Consider the following 17073-nt stretch of genomic DNA (forward strand, 5'->3'; position numbering starts at 1 on the left):
GCAACCATGGTAGCTAAAATGCAAACACCTGGACTCCATTCAAGACATTGACTAAGACGCTGAACCTACTGCAATGCTACATTTTCGAGATGCACCCTTGTTTCTACTCAAGACAAAGTGTTTTAATATGAAACTATTTTAAAGAGTCTCTCTCTGCCCTGCCAACAGCTACTCCATTTCTTTTTAGAAAGGGGCATTAAGAAATCTGGTACTGGCAACAGCAGGCTACTGGAGCTAGGGGAGGGAGGCCGTCGTCACTCATACACAAACAGGCTCACGGGTTTCATGGTACCTGCGCCGGTGTGTGAGAGCAGCGTTGCAACTGAAGGCAGCGGCTCTGGGCTTTTTTAAAGGGAGTTAACGGAACCATGTGACTTTCACGCAACAAGGATTCCCACAGCAGTGGCGTGCGAGCCAACTCCTAACAGTGACAGTTTACTTTGGGTTATCAGCACTAAGTAAATTGGGGTTGGGGTGTGTGTGTTCCTGATCTCGTATCAGGTAAAAGTCAACACGGTAAATTTGGCCAAACGTGTGCAACGCAAAAACAAACGAAAATCCTCTTCTGAGTTCCTCGTTCAGAAGTTTTGAAATGTACAGCTGGTTAAGACGGCACCTGAGCATGTGGCAGGACATGGAGGGAGGGGCCAGGCCCACACCCTCCCCACCCCCCGACACAGCTTTTAATGTGACTCAAGACCTCTGTGCATCGTTGTCTAGACATCTTGGGTGCTCATGAGAACAGCTGATGCTTTGATCGTAACAGACGGGGGTCGTACAAGGGAGGGGAGGAATCAGGCCCAGATGAAGACCTTTAGGGGCCCTAAGCACTTAAAAGAATTTGCTGACCCCATATATATGTAAAAACAACAGTTAATACTAAATTATTTAATATTTTTTTAAAAAGGATTAATATATTGAGCCTAGTGTGATTAGTATGATTATTCTCAGTTCCCACTTTATCTTCATCCTTATGGCTTTTTAAAGGATAAGAGTAAAAATGGTGATGCTCAGGATTTTTTTGGGGGGTGGGGGAGTCGCTGTATATGTAATTTTTCATTTATTGTGGGGGGGGGGCTTTTTGTGGGTTCAGCTGCACCATGTGCAGTTTTGCACCATATGGTCCATGGTAACCCCGGCAATGAAAATTTCTGTGGTGCTTCCCCATCCCTTAATGCCCTAAGCACGTGCTTATTTTGCTTAATGGTTAAGCCAGCCCTGGGAGGTATAAGCACTTGCACTTACGGACACCCAACCCATTTCACATCGGTAGTTCCACAAGCAGCAGCAGGAGGGTGGCAACCTTCCCCGGATTGCTCCTATATCCATTCATGCTTTTTATATGCTGGAGCCACATCTAAACGAAGGCAAGAAACAAACGGTGTAGAGGGAAAAGAATTCTGTAATAATTTTTGCAACCCTCTACGCGTTTGGTGTGCTGCTTCTTCAGGGGGAATCTTTCAGACGATTGTTTCTTGCCTTCGTTTTGGCCTTGGTGTGGCCCTCTTCTTTTCTCCATGTACAAACTAGCCAAAAAAGTTTTTTAACCTGAAGGCAGTGACTGCAGAAGTGGACAATTGCACGTTTTATCCTTTGGGGGCTCAGGATATAGGCCTGAAACTTCAACAGCTCTTGCTTCTACAGCTGTGAGATGTTGTTTTATAACAAGCCTGGTGGACCACTGTAGTCTTATCAAATGAAATTTTTTCAGCTTGCCTACAAAAGGCTCTTTCAAAATTGCAAACTTGGACTACACCGAGGCGAGAATCACAGGTTCTGCAGCCACCTAGGGTTTGGAGATCCCCTGGCCATGTCTCATTGACAAAGCACCATCAATAGGAAGATCTAGAGCAGATACCATACTGTTAACCCTTCCCTATAGTCTCCCATCCTCAAATCCCATTTGGGGAAGGGAGTAGTAGTATGGGAAAAGCAGGCATAGCATTTAAAGCACTCCTGTAGCCACTTTGACAACTGGGGAACCAAATCACCATTCCCCATGTCCTTTTGCAGAGACACGATAGCCAGAGTTTCAAAAAGCCCACTCCAAAGTGGTTCTAGGTTGACTGACTGACAAAGCTGACTGACTGAACTAATCCACTCGTTGGCAAACATCTTAAAGAACCACTGGTGGTCTTTAAAAACAAAAACAGAAAGACCAAGACAGAAAGAGACGGCTCTGTAACAGCTACCAAATAACAGCCTCCTAAAGAAACCTTGGAGCAAGCATGGCTTGGCAAAGGAGCAATTCATAAGGTTCGGGTCTGTGCGCGTAGATTCCTAGGGTAACCCAAAGGGGCCTCTGTCGATGATGTAACGTTTTGAAGAGCAGCGTGGAAACCAAACAGCTCACGAGGGCCTGCTCTTCCACCACTGCGACTGACCTGCTCCATTACCGCTGAAAGAAGCTACAGCGGATTATTCTTTTGAAGGAAAAGGGCCAGGGAGTCCAGTGAAAATTCATCAGATCCACAGTTAAGTAGAAGAACATCATCAGTGCAAGGTCACATTAAGGTATTAAAAAGTACGAGAGAGGACACGGATATTCAGGTTCCAAGGCATGATGTCGGAATTCATGGCAGGAACGTGATGTGCATGCATTGTAGAGAACGTATCCTTGGTTTCCCAGTTTATCATACCAAAGAGTTCTCAGGCCAAAGCCCCATTTGTCAGCAGCAGGAATAGAAACCAGTCTTTTACAGGGCCCCGTCATACTGTGCTGAGGCAGGGCAATATCTGCAGCTCTTTCACTATCCTAAACTTGTACAAAAAGTTATTTGGCAGCTGGAGCCCCCCGTTTAGGGAATCGCTGAATTGCCTGTTAACATATCATCCCAAGCCCAGGGCGAGGCTTCCAAAAAGAGCAGAACGGCAGTTCAACTGAATTCCGCCAGAAAGGAGACATTAGCTGTCGCCACGTCACTTCCGTGAAGACACTCTGCAAGATAAACAAAATCCTTGTCAAAAACTGCAAGTACAACCTCATCATCTTTAATATTTCTTCCCAGGCTTATAGAATCATAGAGTTGGAAGATACCACCAGGTCATCTAGTCCAACCCCTTGCACAATGCAGGAAATTCACAACTACCTCCCCCTTGCACCCCCAGTGACTCCTACTCCATGCCCAGAAGATGGCCAAGATGCCCTCCCTCTCATGATCTGCCTGACGTCATCGAATCAGCATTGCTGACAGATGGCCATCTAGCCTTTGCTTCAAAACCTCCAGGGAAGGAGAGCTCACCACCTCCTGAGGAAGCCTCTTCCACTGAGGAACCGCTCTAACTGTTAGAAAATTCTTCCTAATGTCTAGACGGGAACTCTTTTGATTTAATTTCAACCCATTGGTTCTGGGGCAACCGAAAACAACTCAGCACCATCCTCTCTCTCTCTATATGTGTGTGTAAAGTGCTATCAAGTCACAGCCGACTCATGGTGACCCCTTATGGGGTTTTCATGGCAAGAGACTAACAGAGGTGGTTTGCCAGTGCCTTCCTCTTCTGAAAACAAGCTGGGTACCCAAGGTAGGGTAGAAAGAAAGAAAAATAAATATGTATATAAATACTAAAAATATAATTTATTAGAAGCACTAAGTAAAGGTTAAAAATATTTAAAAACATTAAAATAGCACAATGGCATTTCCTTGGGTTGATCTCTAGTAGAGCAGTCTAGGTTGATACCTGCACACATAGTATATGAGAGACATATACTACCGTATATACCCGTGTATAAGCCGACCCGCGTATAAGCCGAGGTGCCTAATTTCTCCCCAAAAATGGGGAAAAATGAGGCACCCGCGTATAAGCCGAGGGTCGGCTTATAACCCCCCCCCCAAGACTTACCTTCTGGGCTCCTGGCGGCGGGAAGCGGCGGATCCGGCGGGGGCGGCGGAGCGCCCTCCCCGTGGCCGCAGCAGGCCTCTGTAGGCCACTCCCTGCCGGGAGAAGGCTGCGGGGGCGGCGAAGCGCCCTCCCCGCGGCCGCAGCAGGCCTCTGTAGGCCGCTCCCGGCCGGGAGAAGGCGGCGGGGGCGGCGGAGCGCCCTCCCCGCGGCCGCAGAGGGCCTCTGTAGGCCGCTCCCGGCCGGGAGAAGGCGGCGGGGGCGGCGGAGCGCCCTCCCCGCGGCCGCAGAGGGCCTCTGTAGGCCGCTCCCGGCCGGGAGAAGGCGGCGGGGGCGGCGGAGCGCCCTCCCCGCGTCCGCAGCGGGCCTCTGTAGGCCGTTCCCGGCCGGGAGAAGGCGGCGGGGGCGGCGGAGCGCCCTCCCCGCGGCCGCAGAGGGGCTCTGCAGGCCGCTCCCGGCCTGGAAAAGATGGCGGTGGTAAGTTCCCCCCTCCCTCCTCCTTCCTTCCTCTACCGTATTGACCCGCGTATAAGCCGAGGCCGGCTTTTTCAGCCCTTTTTTTGGGCTGAAAAACTCGGCTTATATGCGAGTATATACGGTAACCAGTATTACAACTAGAACCAATCTGACCAGATGTTTGAGTAACTGGTAATAGATTTTACAACCTATACACATGCCTGGTTGGGTTTGAACTGTTTGTATATGTATTTATTTATTTATTTCTGTAAATGTGTGCAGGCTTAACATGTGTTTTAATTAACCACTGATGAAGGCCCAATAGGCCGAAACCAGTTTGGTATGTGGTTACAGAGATCAACCTTAGGAAATGCCATTGTGCTATTTTAATGTTTTTAAATATTTTAACCTTTACTTAGTGCTTCTAATAAATTATATTTTTAGTATTTATATACATATTTATTTTTCTTTCTTTCTACCCAACCTTGGGTACCGAGCTTGTTTTCAGGTTGGGTTTTAGTCCTCTTTTTTCTTCTACCATCCTTTATGAGACAGCCCTTCAAGTACTTGAAGATGGTTATCATATCCCCTCCCTCTGTCTTCTTTTCTTCAGGCTAAACATACCCAGCTCCTTCAACCTTTCCTCACAGGTCTTCTGCCAAGAGATCCCTCCCCCAATTCTGAAGTGCCAATTATCAAAGACTATCAAATACAAGAAAATACTGTGTTATTGTTTTAAACATGTTTGTATTTTAAGTAAAAAATAAAGTAAAAAATAATATCATTCACTGGCTTTGCCTGTGTCATCAATAAAGTTTTATCTCCGGTGCCCAGCATTAAATTTTATGGTACACATGGCCCAGCCCAACCAAGTGACATTTATGTAATATCCAGCCCTCGATAACAAATGAGTTCAACACCCCTGCTTACGGGGTAGCAATAAGTCAGCTGTGACTTGACAGCACTTTCCTCCACCACCACAAGTTTGCATGGTGAGTATGGGCGGGAGATGTTTCAAGCTGACTCTTGAAATGTCAATTCCAAATACAAGACAGGAGGGAAACACGACACTTGCTCTAGGTGAGACTCGCTCCAAGCCTCACAGAGAACCACATTCCCAATTACCATGAACATGTCCACTCCCCTTTTAAAGCCTTCCAAGTTGGCAGCCATCACCACATTCACAACTGAACTATGCGTTGTGTGAAGAAGTACTTCCTTTTCTCTGTTTTGAATCTCTCACCCTCCAGCTTCAGCAGATGACCACATGTTCTGGTATTATGAGACAGGGAGAAAAGCTTCTCCCTGTCCACTCTCTCCACACCATGAATAATTTTATAGACCTCTATCATGTCTCCCCTTAACCACCTTCTTTAAAAAGCTCTCCCGTTCATTAAGGAACAAAAAACTGAATCCCCTTTCCTTCAATCCACTTTCCTATGCTCTGGAAGAGACCGACATACCTTTGTGCGCTGTTATGCGCTGTGGTCCGGGCACGGCTTGCTGTGCCTGTACTGCATAATGTACACTGTCGATTGATGCCACCAGTACAACATCATCACCGCAAGGATGTGCCACAGTTGGTGGCTGGAGCCGAGGTAGTTCAACTGCCCTGTTGGGAACGGGGAGATGTTTACTAATGGCAAAAACAGTCACTGCGTCCAACGGCAAACTCTGGAGGTATGTGCTTTTTATTTATCCCGATTCCCATATGCAACACCACCCGCTAGCAGATCTCAAAACAAAACAGGGGTGCGCCCCTGACCAAGGAAGGATGAAAGGACCCCGAGACAACACTGCGTCTTCTTGGGAAAGCATCAGCTGTTTGGACATTTAAACAGGGAAAACCCAGCCCCTTTCCCATCCTACTATTGAGCTCCTGGCCAAACTTTGATAACAAAATGCGGGGCGAGATGAATCTTTTGGTGTGATCCAGCTAGGCAATTATTTTTTTTACTACCAACTACATAAACAAGCCACTACATGGTAGCCTTTTCGGCCACATGTTAACATACCCTGAGACAGTGGCATAGGATAAAAAAGAGCAGAACATCTGGGAGTCACACAAGACAACAAGCTGAAGAACTGTGCCGGCTAGAAATAAATGAATATTGGCCTAAGTCTTCGTGAGCCTCTGAGCAACTTTGGAATTCTGACACGGCGGGGTGGGTGCGCACACCGTGACAATTCTTGTGCTGTGGTGGCAGCTGCTGCCAAAGCAACCTTTAAAAAAAAATATCTGCGCAGCTGATCAGTTCTCCAATGGCCAACTAGAAGCCTAGCTGGGCAAAAGCCCCACATGACCCCACCCCCTTTCTAGAAGCACCTGGCGGGCTCCAGAAAAGGTGTTGCTGGGTGCCATGGTACCTATGAGCATCACATTGGGAACCTCTGACTATACCATATAGAATTCCCAGCACCCACACAGCTTGTTAACACAAGTGACACAATTCCTTGATTTCTGCAGGTAGCTAAATAATTCCCCCTTTCAGAACCACGCATCTGTGGTACAGCCATTCAGATCCCCTAGATCCCTGTCGATCTGTGCTCTTTGAGCTATTAAAACCTTCAGTGTACATCTTAAAAAAAAATCTAGCAGATGTATCTCCTTACCAGGGAAATATCGTTCTGGGACTTTGGAAATATAGAAAAGAAACGCTATAGCAGCTATTAAGTACATCACAATCACACGTGGAGCAAACTCCTAAGAGAAAGAAAACAGTGTTTATTGTGGAGGTCAGAAAGTTCCTGATCTACAGACATTCATGAGGGAAGGAGGTGTTCAGAACAGATTTCAAACAAACGACATTTGGACAGGAGACCACCACAGAAGTCCAGGGTTGCTATGCAGAGGAAGGCATTGGCAAACCACCTCTGTCCATCTCTTGCCTTGAAAACCCTACTGGATCATCATAAGTCAGCCCAACTTAACAGCACTTTACACAGAAAGGCAGCCCATAGCTATGCTCTCTACTGGTTTGCTTCCAGAATACAGCAGAACTTTCCCAATTCCCCCTCTCAATGTAGTCTACCAAACCCACTAAGTTTTATTCACGAATAGCACAGGTGACAAAGGGGGGTGGTGAGAAAACTGAACACGTGAGCTGCCTTATACTGGATCAGACCCTTGGTCCATCCAAGTGAGTATTGTCTACTCAGACAGGCAGCGGCTCTCCAGGGTCTCGGGCAGAGGTCTTTCACATCACCTACCTGCCTAGTCCCTTTAACTGGAGGTGCCAGGGATTGGACCTTCTGCATGCCAAGCAGATGCTCTACCACTGAGTCACGGCCCCTCCCCATTGATGGAAATTATATCCCCTTCTGTTGCTAACAGTATATGGTAAGATAGCTCCTTTATTTTCATCTTGAGGAGCAGAGCTGAATTACATCATACTGTACGAGCCAAGTTTCAATGTTCGCATTCGAAGCAGTGATTTAAAGACACGTTTCTCTCAGGGGATGGACTGGGAGAAAAGATGAAATCCTAAGTGAGTGTAACTAGAAGCAAATCCGAGTGAACTCTGTGGGACCCACCTTCAGTATAACCAGGGAGAGGAGATTTTTGCATGCAAAGCCAGCAGCTTCTTGGCTTACCTGCACGATAGTTGCGCTGACGCCCCCGTTGAGCCACATCCAGTGGATGGTTGGAATGATCCCGTAGCCCGAGACACAGCAGAATATGACAGAGCGCAACCTGTGCCACTGCTGAGTGAGGTAACTCGGGTGGATCTGAGCAAAGAAGACAGCCAAGATCATCGCAAGCACGGTGATCAGATACACCTGACGCCAGTACTGGAGGGGAGAGAAAGAAAAAAAAGGGACGTAGCCACTGGCTGGTTGCTGGAGATGAAAAGTCCTGGGGAAATGCCAGGGGGAAAAAAACTTTTCTGTGTGTGTGTGTGTTGTTTTTAAAGGACTTTGATTTTTTTTTTTTATGGAGAAAAATTGGGAGATATTGAGCACTGGAAATGAGCACTTTTATGACATTTTCCCTTCTGAAATGAATGAAACACTACAAGACAAGATTTTACTCACTGAAAACACGCAGCATAAAAATTGGTATATAAGACAATCTACAGCAGCGGTTCCCAAACTTTTTGAGTCATGGAGCACTTTTCAAGAGAGAAATTAGTCACGGAGCACTCATTTTCACCTAGCACCAATATACTAAACTGAATGACAGTAGTATTTTTCTTTCCAACTTCTTCATGGACCACTAGGAGATGTTTCATGGAGCACCAAGTGCTGTATGGAGCACACTTTGGGAACCACTGATCTACAGCATTAGATAATAACAACTGGGGGACCTGCAAGGACTTTCTGGGGGGGGGGCCCTTTCCCCCTCTCCAACTACTACTTCTTTCCCTTCCTTGAAAACCACTATAGTATCTCCTCTTTCCCTGCTTCCTTCTCTCCTTCCCACACACCATCTAACCTACCTTTATTTGTCCCCATCTTCATCTTCAGTTTTCCCTCCTTCCCTCCCCCCGGCAACCTCTACCCAGGAAAACTATGGCCTGCTTGTGTGGTTTCGGCCACCAGGCTGGGCCCTGTGCATGGTGTGCAATCCCCATATTCTCATCTTTCCCTGCTTCCTTCTTTCTTTCCCACCCACCCACCAACCTACCTGTTATCAGCTATATTATTTTATCATTATGCTCTTCTCCCCAATGGGGACCCAAAGCAGCTTACATTATTTTCCCCTGCTCTATTTTACTCTCACTACAGCTCTCTGAGAGAGCCCTGTGGCACAGAGAGGAAGTTGGTTTCAGGTAGCCGGCTCAAGGTTGACTCAGCCTTCCATCCTTCCGAGGTTGGTAAAATGAGTACCCAGCTTGCTGGGGTAAAGTGTAGGCGACTGGGGAAGGCGATGGCAAATCTCTAAAGTATTGGCTAAATGTGGAATTTTGCTTGTAGAAAGCCAACACATTTACACTTTTAAATTCTGTCAATATGCTGATTAGTACCTTTTCAAATGTTAACTCGGTTATAAATAATGCATTTTATGTAGTTAAAACAGTAAAAATAAGTCTAGGCTTGACTGGAAAGTAGGTATTGAATACATTTCCACTTTTCCCTGAAGCGCAAGAAAAACTGCCTTTCCCCCCATAATTTCAAAATTTCAAGAATTTTTACATCTTTATTGGTAACTGTGATAAAGACCTTTGGGTCAACAGATAGTGAAGTAAAATGCAAGACTCCCCCACCCCCAGGTTTTGGAGTATATTTCCTTTTTTTGTTGCTATTATACATGGAACTCAAGACAGTTTGCATAAAATTCCCAGTTTCACATCCAGGTATTGACCCCACAGAGCTACCAAATGGTGGCTCTAATCTGTGACTTCCCAGTTACAGCAGCCTTACAGGCTGAGAAGAGCCATGGAGGGAAGGGTCGTGGCTCAGTGGCAGAGCATCTGCTTGGCATGCAGAAGGTTCCAGGTTCAATCCCTGGCATCTTCAGTTAAAGGGACAAAGCAAGTAGGTGATGTGAAAGACCTGAGACCCTGGAGAGCCGCTGCGGGTCTGAGTAGGCAATACTGACTTGGATTGACCAAGGGTCCAATTCAGTATAAGGCAACTTCATGTGTTCATGAGGGGAACACCATTCTCTCTCAAACAAAATTTTTTTTAACTTGTATTCAAATTCTCGTGATTGTTAACAGTTTTTTTCACTATTGATTTTACAATCCCTCAGTAAAAAGGGGCCTCACTCAAAATGCGTTAGGCAAATGGTATTAGTACGACAAATGAGCTTGTTTTTGTTCTTTATGACAAATTGAATTGGCAGCAGACAGCTCAATGGGTCTCTGCATGTAGCAGCAGCAAAAGAGGGAAATTCATGCCAGAGATTATTAGGAAAGTGATTGAAAACGAGACAGCCAGTATCGTAACAACATTGGATACAGGATGCTGGACTATAGGTATCCAGCAGGGCTGCTAGATCAGAACAAATGGTTGCTTCCCTACAGTTATCAGGCCCCTGGAAGTGTTCAGAACCTGGACATGAGCCCTCTTTCGGCAATAAGTAGAATGCAGCAATGCCTGCAAACACAGAGGTTACAAACACATGCACAATTATGTTCTATGAACATCTGAAGCTCCTTTATCTAACCTAAGCTCACCTAGCTGTTTGGGGCAGAAATGCCTTGCCCTGTACTAGCTGTCTGAGAAGCATTAATGGGAGATGCTGATGACAGAACCGGGAAACACACTGCAAAACCACAGCCCCTCCCCAGTTTCCACTTGCCCATCACAGCTAATAGCTGTTTCTAGAACCACATCAGTCCTTTCTATAAGCAAAGGGCTCTGTTTAATGTATTCTTTTTCCTTGTTTCGAAATAAGGAATGTTTTGAAATAAGGAATGTCCTGTATTGCAAGGTAAGAGCGGCTTCCGAAAACAAAAAACAAAACAAAACCTCAAGGCCCATCAATCCTGTGAAAAAACAAGTTGAAGATACGCAGTGTTTAAGGCAACTTTGTCTCTGGAGGGAGTTCCACAACAGGGAAGCCACTAGAGAACACATGAACACACATATGAAGCTGCCTTATACTTATACACACTTATGAAGCTGCCTTGGTCCATCAAAGTCAGTATTGTCTACTCAGGCCGGCAGCGGCTCTCCAGGGTCTCAGGCAGAAAAAGTTCTTCACATCACCTACTTGCCTAGTCCCTTTAACTGGAGATGCCAGGGTTTGAACCTGGGACCTTCTGCGTGCCAAACAGATGCTCTACCACTGAGCTACGGCCCCTCCCTTCAGAAGTTGCTAACGTCTGAAGAGCAGACTATGCAGAGAAGGGCCTCTGATAAAGAGCTCAACTTGACATAACATTTATCAAAGGCCCCAAAGGCAAAATTGCTCCCAGCAGTCCTTAAGGTGCCCTAATTAGACCGGGAACTGGATTTTACAGATCAAGGTTGAAACTTTCAGTTATGCCTCAAAACCAAGCTTATAAAATTTACTATATAGTATAGAAGGAATTTATTAACCAAAATGTAGAATATAAGAACAACGTATAAGATGTTTGAAATGTAAGATGAAATAGACTCCCCGAAGGAGTTCAAATTGTGTGAATGTATGTGTATATAATTTGTTTTCTTAAAAATGTTAATGAAATATCTTTTAAAAAAAACCAAGTGGGAGCCAGCAAAGATCTTTTCGTACTGGGGAAACGATCTTCAGCTGCCTCCTGTTCTTAACTGGCACAGCAGTTTTTGGCTTAATAGACTGTTAGGTGTTCTGTTTATATCTTATTTTAATAACCTACTTCAAAATTTTAGAAAATTGATTTTTACTCAACCCCAGGACTAAATTTTGCCAATTTCCCTGCATGGGAAAATATTTGTCTGAAATTATTCCAGTTCCCTAATTGAGTCTTGCCTGCCAGCCAAAATTAAGCAACCACCAAACCAGCTGAGGTATCAGAAAGATCAGCAAAGGAAAACCACACCTGCCAACAGGCTCCACGAACACAGTGTCAACTTACGTTATTGCAATAAAATGCATAAAAGACTCCAGACACATAACAGCCCAGGATACCGATGGAAATGCCTGCGTAATCCAGCGCCATCCACCTTCGGCTGGTTTTTTCTGAGCGATGACAACAGAAAAGGTGATACCCTACTGAGCAAAGCATACAGACCTATAAAACATCCAAATAAATCCATGTTAGTTTTCTCAGGGTCTGGTTTCATAAGAGCCAAACAACACTTTAGAAGTCAACTGGAGACAATTTTTTCACTGTGACGCTTGTGATTAGAAAGCAAGGTTCTTTATATTACTGCCAGAGGGGGATATCAAAACATTTTGGAAGTACAAAGCCTTTCAAGACACCTCAACAGGAAATGCCAGAGACCACACCTATGGGCTTGGACTACTGGGCAAAAACACTCCCCTTTAATTAAAATTCCATGTTGACTTAAGCTGCAGAAAACCCAAAAGTTGTGCCCCTGCAGTTGGGCCAAAAATGTTTTTTTTTAAACCCGGAAAGCAGAATCAACCTTTCTGACTCTTACCCTGCAACTTCTTAATCCCCTTCTTACTGGAAGTGGTTCTAAGAGCCACCAAATATCACAGGAAAGGGTGGGAAGAGGGAAAAGACACCGTGTGAAGAAGGCTGAAAGCAGTTACTATGGTAGCCCGTGGGTGCAGACAGAGACCAATCTCCAGAGCCATTCCAGTGGCTTGAGGGCCGCATAAGGCAACTATAGGGCTGATCCAGAAATGGACACATAAGAACATAAAGGCTGTGATCTGGAGGGGGGAAAAGAACAGGTTACCTTAGCCACAGCTAGGTTCTGTGCAATAGCTCTTAAAGTTCGCCTTTCAAAGGTTTCCTCAAGAATGGGTCTAATTTTAAATTAGGGGGATAAGTAAAATCTAACTTGATGGATTTCTAGATTTGTATTTTAAATGGTATTAAGCTTGGGGTACTTGGTCTAACTCTGATAACAGAAATGGAATATACCCCTGAATGGTTAATATTAATGTAAATATTTAATTTATTGCAAACATTTTATTCTAAGTGATGTTTTACGTACAGATATTGTTATATTTTTACCTTTTAATCAATGTTAATCCCTTTGAATATCTTACAAGCAGATATACTGTTACATTTAACCTTTTAATCAATGTTGAATATTTGAATATCCGTTTAATATTTGTTTTGCTGGTCAATAACCGTAATAAATTGAATTGAGAAAGGCTGTGCTGGATCAGACCAAGGTCCATCAAGTCCAGCAGACTGTTCACACAGTGGCCACCCAGGTGCTTCTAGGAAGCCCACAAACAAGACAACTGCAGCAGCATTATCCTGCCTGTGTTCCACAGCACCTAGTATAATAGGCATGCTCCTCTGCTCCTGGAGAGAATAGTTCATCATGACTAGTATCCATTTTGACTAGTAGCCATGGAACTAGTTCCTCCATGGAACATGTCCACATCCCAAGACTGGTCTGCAGCTGATTAAAAGGACTTGCCTGAAAGCAGAAGAGACAAATGGAGCAAATGACAAAATCTTCTCTTGAGGCACTCACTGAAGGCAACACCAAAGTCATGTCATAGATGCCCAAAACGAAGAAGAGGAAGAAACCCAGCAAGTGACTCCAGATATTGACCGTCTCGTTGGACAAGATGAACAAGCTGGGAAACAGAGAAGGAGACCAGTCACGGGACATATTCTGGCCACAGGCAGCCCAACCCATATAGCTTCCATGTATGCAAGCTGGCCCCAAGAGTTGAGAGGCAGAGTTTTTTTGGCCCTGGCTCCGGCCTGGTGGAACACCCGAGTAACATCAGAGCCCCGTGGGACCTTAAAGACCTCTTCAGGGCTTGTAAAATGGGACTGTTCCACAGGCCTACAACATCGGAGGACGGCCGCGATATCATCTGTGCTGGCCTCCCTACCTCTCCCATGTTATTTTGATCAGGTTGTGAGATATGGGGGGAATTGCCTGGTTGCATAGAGCCTTAGCAGCAACCCTTGCTGTGCTGTCTGCTGTTTAACTGACTGTCTGTGAATATTTTATAATGGATGGATTTTATTGCTTTAATAAACTTGTTGGGCCTGTTGGCTCATTTTAATTGTGTTGTCTACCCTAAGCCTGGCTTCGGCCAGGGAGCGCAGGATAGAAATCGAACGTAATAAATAAATAAAATGATCTCTCAGCTCCTATCCGTCACTATTATTATGCACCTGGGACACTTCTGCACTGATGCTGGTCTGTTGGTTTGGTCTGTTGGTTTGCCTGCAGCCCTTTGGCTTCTCCAGCGAGGTACATTCGCTTTCCTGTTCCTAGATCTTCCCTGTTCATGATATGAAAAGGCCAAGAGGACAGTTGTTCAGAGGACTGCTTAGCGCCATCTCCCTACTGTGAGATCTCATGTGCGGGATTCTGTGGCATGTTCAGTCACGTTCCTGCCGTTTGTGTGTCTCATAGTGCTTTTATCTTACAGAGGTAAGGCAGCACTATGAGTTCTGTACTTTGCATTGACACCTACAGTTTTGGAGAGTGGCCTGTCAGAGCGCAACATCAAACCCTGGGTCCGGCACTGTGGAAAAGACGCACTGGCCTCCTACACCATGTGGTTTCCCCCACATACACACCTTGGTCTAAGGCATTGCACAGAAATGCTATTCAAGCATAACTGCATGGATGCAGCTGAGATACTCACATTCCTTATGCTAGTGTAAGGGGCAGGACTTTTGGCACCACTCAACAAAACCACGCAGAACAAACCAAAAGTAGTATTACTTCACATGCAGCATAATTTATCTTTTTTTTTTTTTGCTGACTTATGGTGACCCTGAAGGGTTTTCAAGGCAAGAGATGAACAGAGGTGGTTTGCCATTGCCTACCTCTTTATGTCCATTGGGTTCACCATCTTGGGGAACCTAACGGGGTGGAAAGGTGGCATAAAAATGTTTTGTGTGTGGGGTAAAGTGCCATCAAGTCACAGGCCACTTATGGTGACCCCATAGGGGTTTCAAGGCCAGAGACATTCAGAGGTGGTTTGCCACTGCCTGCCTCTGTGTCGTGACCCTGGACTTCCTTGCTGATCTCTCATCCAAGTTCTAACCAGGGCTGATCCTGCTTAGCTTCCAAGATCTCACAAGGTGAGGCTAGCCTAGACTATCCAAGTCAGGGCCATAATAGACTTTTAGAATTGGCTATCGCAAATATGTAGCAATGGCTTAGCTTTAGAAAGGGACGTGTCTGTTACAACTACACCCGTCCACAGTTACCTGTCCTACTTTAGTTGCCCCAACTGTCTGAAGCTAGATGAATGGTAATCTGAGACAGGGTATTCTCGGTTGTGGCACCGAAACATTGGAACTCCAAGGGAAATTCATATGTCCCTCTATCAGTGTCTTCTGCCAGCAGGTGAAGACTTTGTTTAATTTGGTATACCCCTAATAATGGTTATTGGCCCGCCTCCTGGGTTCTGGTGTTGTTTTATATAAGAAACATAAGAAAAGCCCTGCTGCATCAGACCAAGGCCCATCAAGTCCAGCAGACTGTTCACAGTGGCCAACCAGGTGCCTCTAGGAAGCCCCCAAACAAGACAACTGCAGCAGCACCATCCTGCCTGTGTTCCACAGCACCTAATATATTGGCATGCTCCTCTGATTCTGGGGAGAATAGGTATGAAGCATGACTAGTAGCCATTTTGAATAGTAGCCAAAAATACTCCTCTCCTCCATGAGACAAATAAATAAATAAAAATTATACCTAAGTGGTGTTATACCTCGGAAAAATAAATGTTGGAAACAGACATGGCTTTGGGAGGGAGGGCATTTTGGCCAACTTCTGGGCATGGAATAGGGGTCACTGGGGGTGCGGGGCGGGAGGTAGTTGTGAGTTTCCTTCATTGTGCAGGGGGTTGGACTAGATGACCCTGGTGGTCCCTTCAAACTCTATGATTCTACCATTGATGGCAACAGGTTGTTGGATCTTTGGTCTGATTAAAGAAGGTTCTTATTGCATCAGTATATGACCACTTTCTCGGCAACCTATCTAGCTCAATAGCTTCCCGACATTAGTTAAGTCTTGAGGCTTCAGACTAAAGCAATTCACACTGAACTGGATTTCACTTAAGTCAACACATCTTTCTTCCTAGGAACTAGTTTTACAACAAAACTGTTCCTTGCTCCTTTGAAGCACAGCTTGAACCTCCAGACAATGTCTACACCAACTCCATACCTTTTCAGACACAGCCTGGAAGGCAGATACGCTCTGTAGCCATCCGTGATGTAAGGATTGTCCTTAAGGAATACTGGAATCTGTTCATAGGTGTACAGGCGGATCCCTCGAGGCACCAAGACAGGCCAATACTGGTAGCTTCCCAGCTCAATGTAATGAGCACTCTTGAAGAGTTTCTGGTGCATTTTAGCAGCGTTTCAAGGCAAAAATGAAGGACGACAGGTAATCCTCAAGGCCTTTACCTGCAAACAGACCCCCACCCCAAAACAAAGGTGTCACACTGGTTTAATGTCTAGTACAGTGGCACAAAAACCTCTAAGGTAAGACTTCATGCACTTACTTCAGTGCTTATGAGACAAGGTACCCTGTTAAGTCTGAAATAAGACATCAGAGAGAAAGCAGCAAAGGTGTGTCACAACCACAAGATGCTAACAGGACAAATAATTAGCAGCTTTTAAGGAAACCCCCATTCTCCCTGCCTACAGAAATATATCATGTTGTGGAGAAAATCATATCCAAGGAAGATGCTTTATTTAAGTAGGGGAATATTTTATACATTCTTTTCACAGCTACTAACTCTAATTTGTTTGTTTGCTGGTCTTAGACTGTAACGATAAAGACTGATTTAGTAGGGGACTATTTCAACAGCCTCCCACTACCCAAAATGGAAGAATCCAGGAAAAGCTGAACCTCTTGCACCTCTTGAACGCATAAATCGGCCTCTTCCTTTTCTCCCTTAGAAGCTCCTTGATCCATTGATCTTGAGCAGCATATATCTAGTGTTTGAGGGATAGAAGGACTGAAACAAATCTTGCCGCTGACCATGTAGCCTTGGGATCCCTGTCGCTTAGTACAAATCGGCCTCTGGGGCTATAACCTTACACTTGCTTTTGCATGCAATTTTAACTACAATGAAACAAAACCCAAGCGCTGAGTATCTTGATTGTGTGTGTGTGTGTGTGTTAAGTGCCGTCAAGTCGCTTCCGACTCATGGCGACCCTATGAATGAAAGTCCTCCAAAACGTCCTATCTTTGACAGCCTTGTTCAGATCTTGCAAATTGAAAGCTGTGGCTTCC

General features: G+C 45.3%; 1 protein-coding gene across 1 annotated transcript; it reads right to left on the minus strand.

Moving 5' to 3' along the window:
• Positions 1–5768: 5768 nt before the first annotated feature.
• On the minus strand, positions 5769–16228 carry PAQR3 (progestin and adipoQ receptor family member 3). Its single transcript, XM_056855658.1, has 6 exons — positions 15997–16228; positions 13273–13435; positions 11781–11936; positions 7888–8085; positions 6907–6997; positions 5769–5905 (listed from the first exon to the last, which is right to left on the minus strand). Exons 1-6 carry the CDS (start codon positions 16179–16181, stop codon positions 5769–5771), a joined length of 930 nt encoding a protein of 309 aa, XP_056711636.1. The 5' UTR covers positions 16182–16228.
• Positions 16229–17073: the final 845 nt, after the last annotated feature.

This window comes from Euleptes europaea, chromosome 9 (genome assembly GCF_029931775.1).
Source record: "Euleptes europaea isolate rEulEur1 chromosome 9, rEulEur1.hap1, whole genome shotgun sequence".
NCBI classification, from domain to species: Eukaryota; Metazoa; Chordata; class Lepidosauria; order Squamata; family Sphaerodactylidae; genus Euleptes; species Euleptes europaea.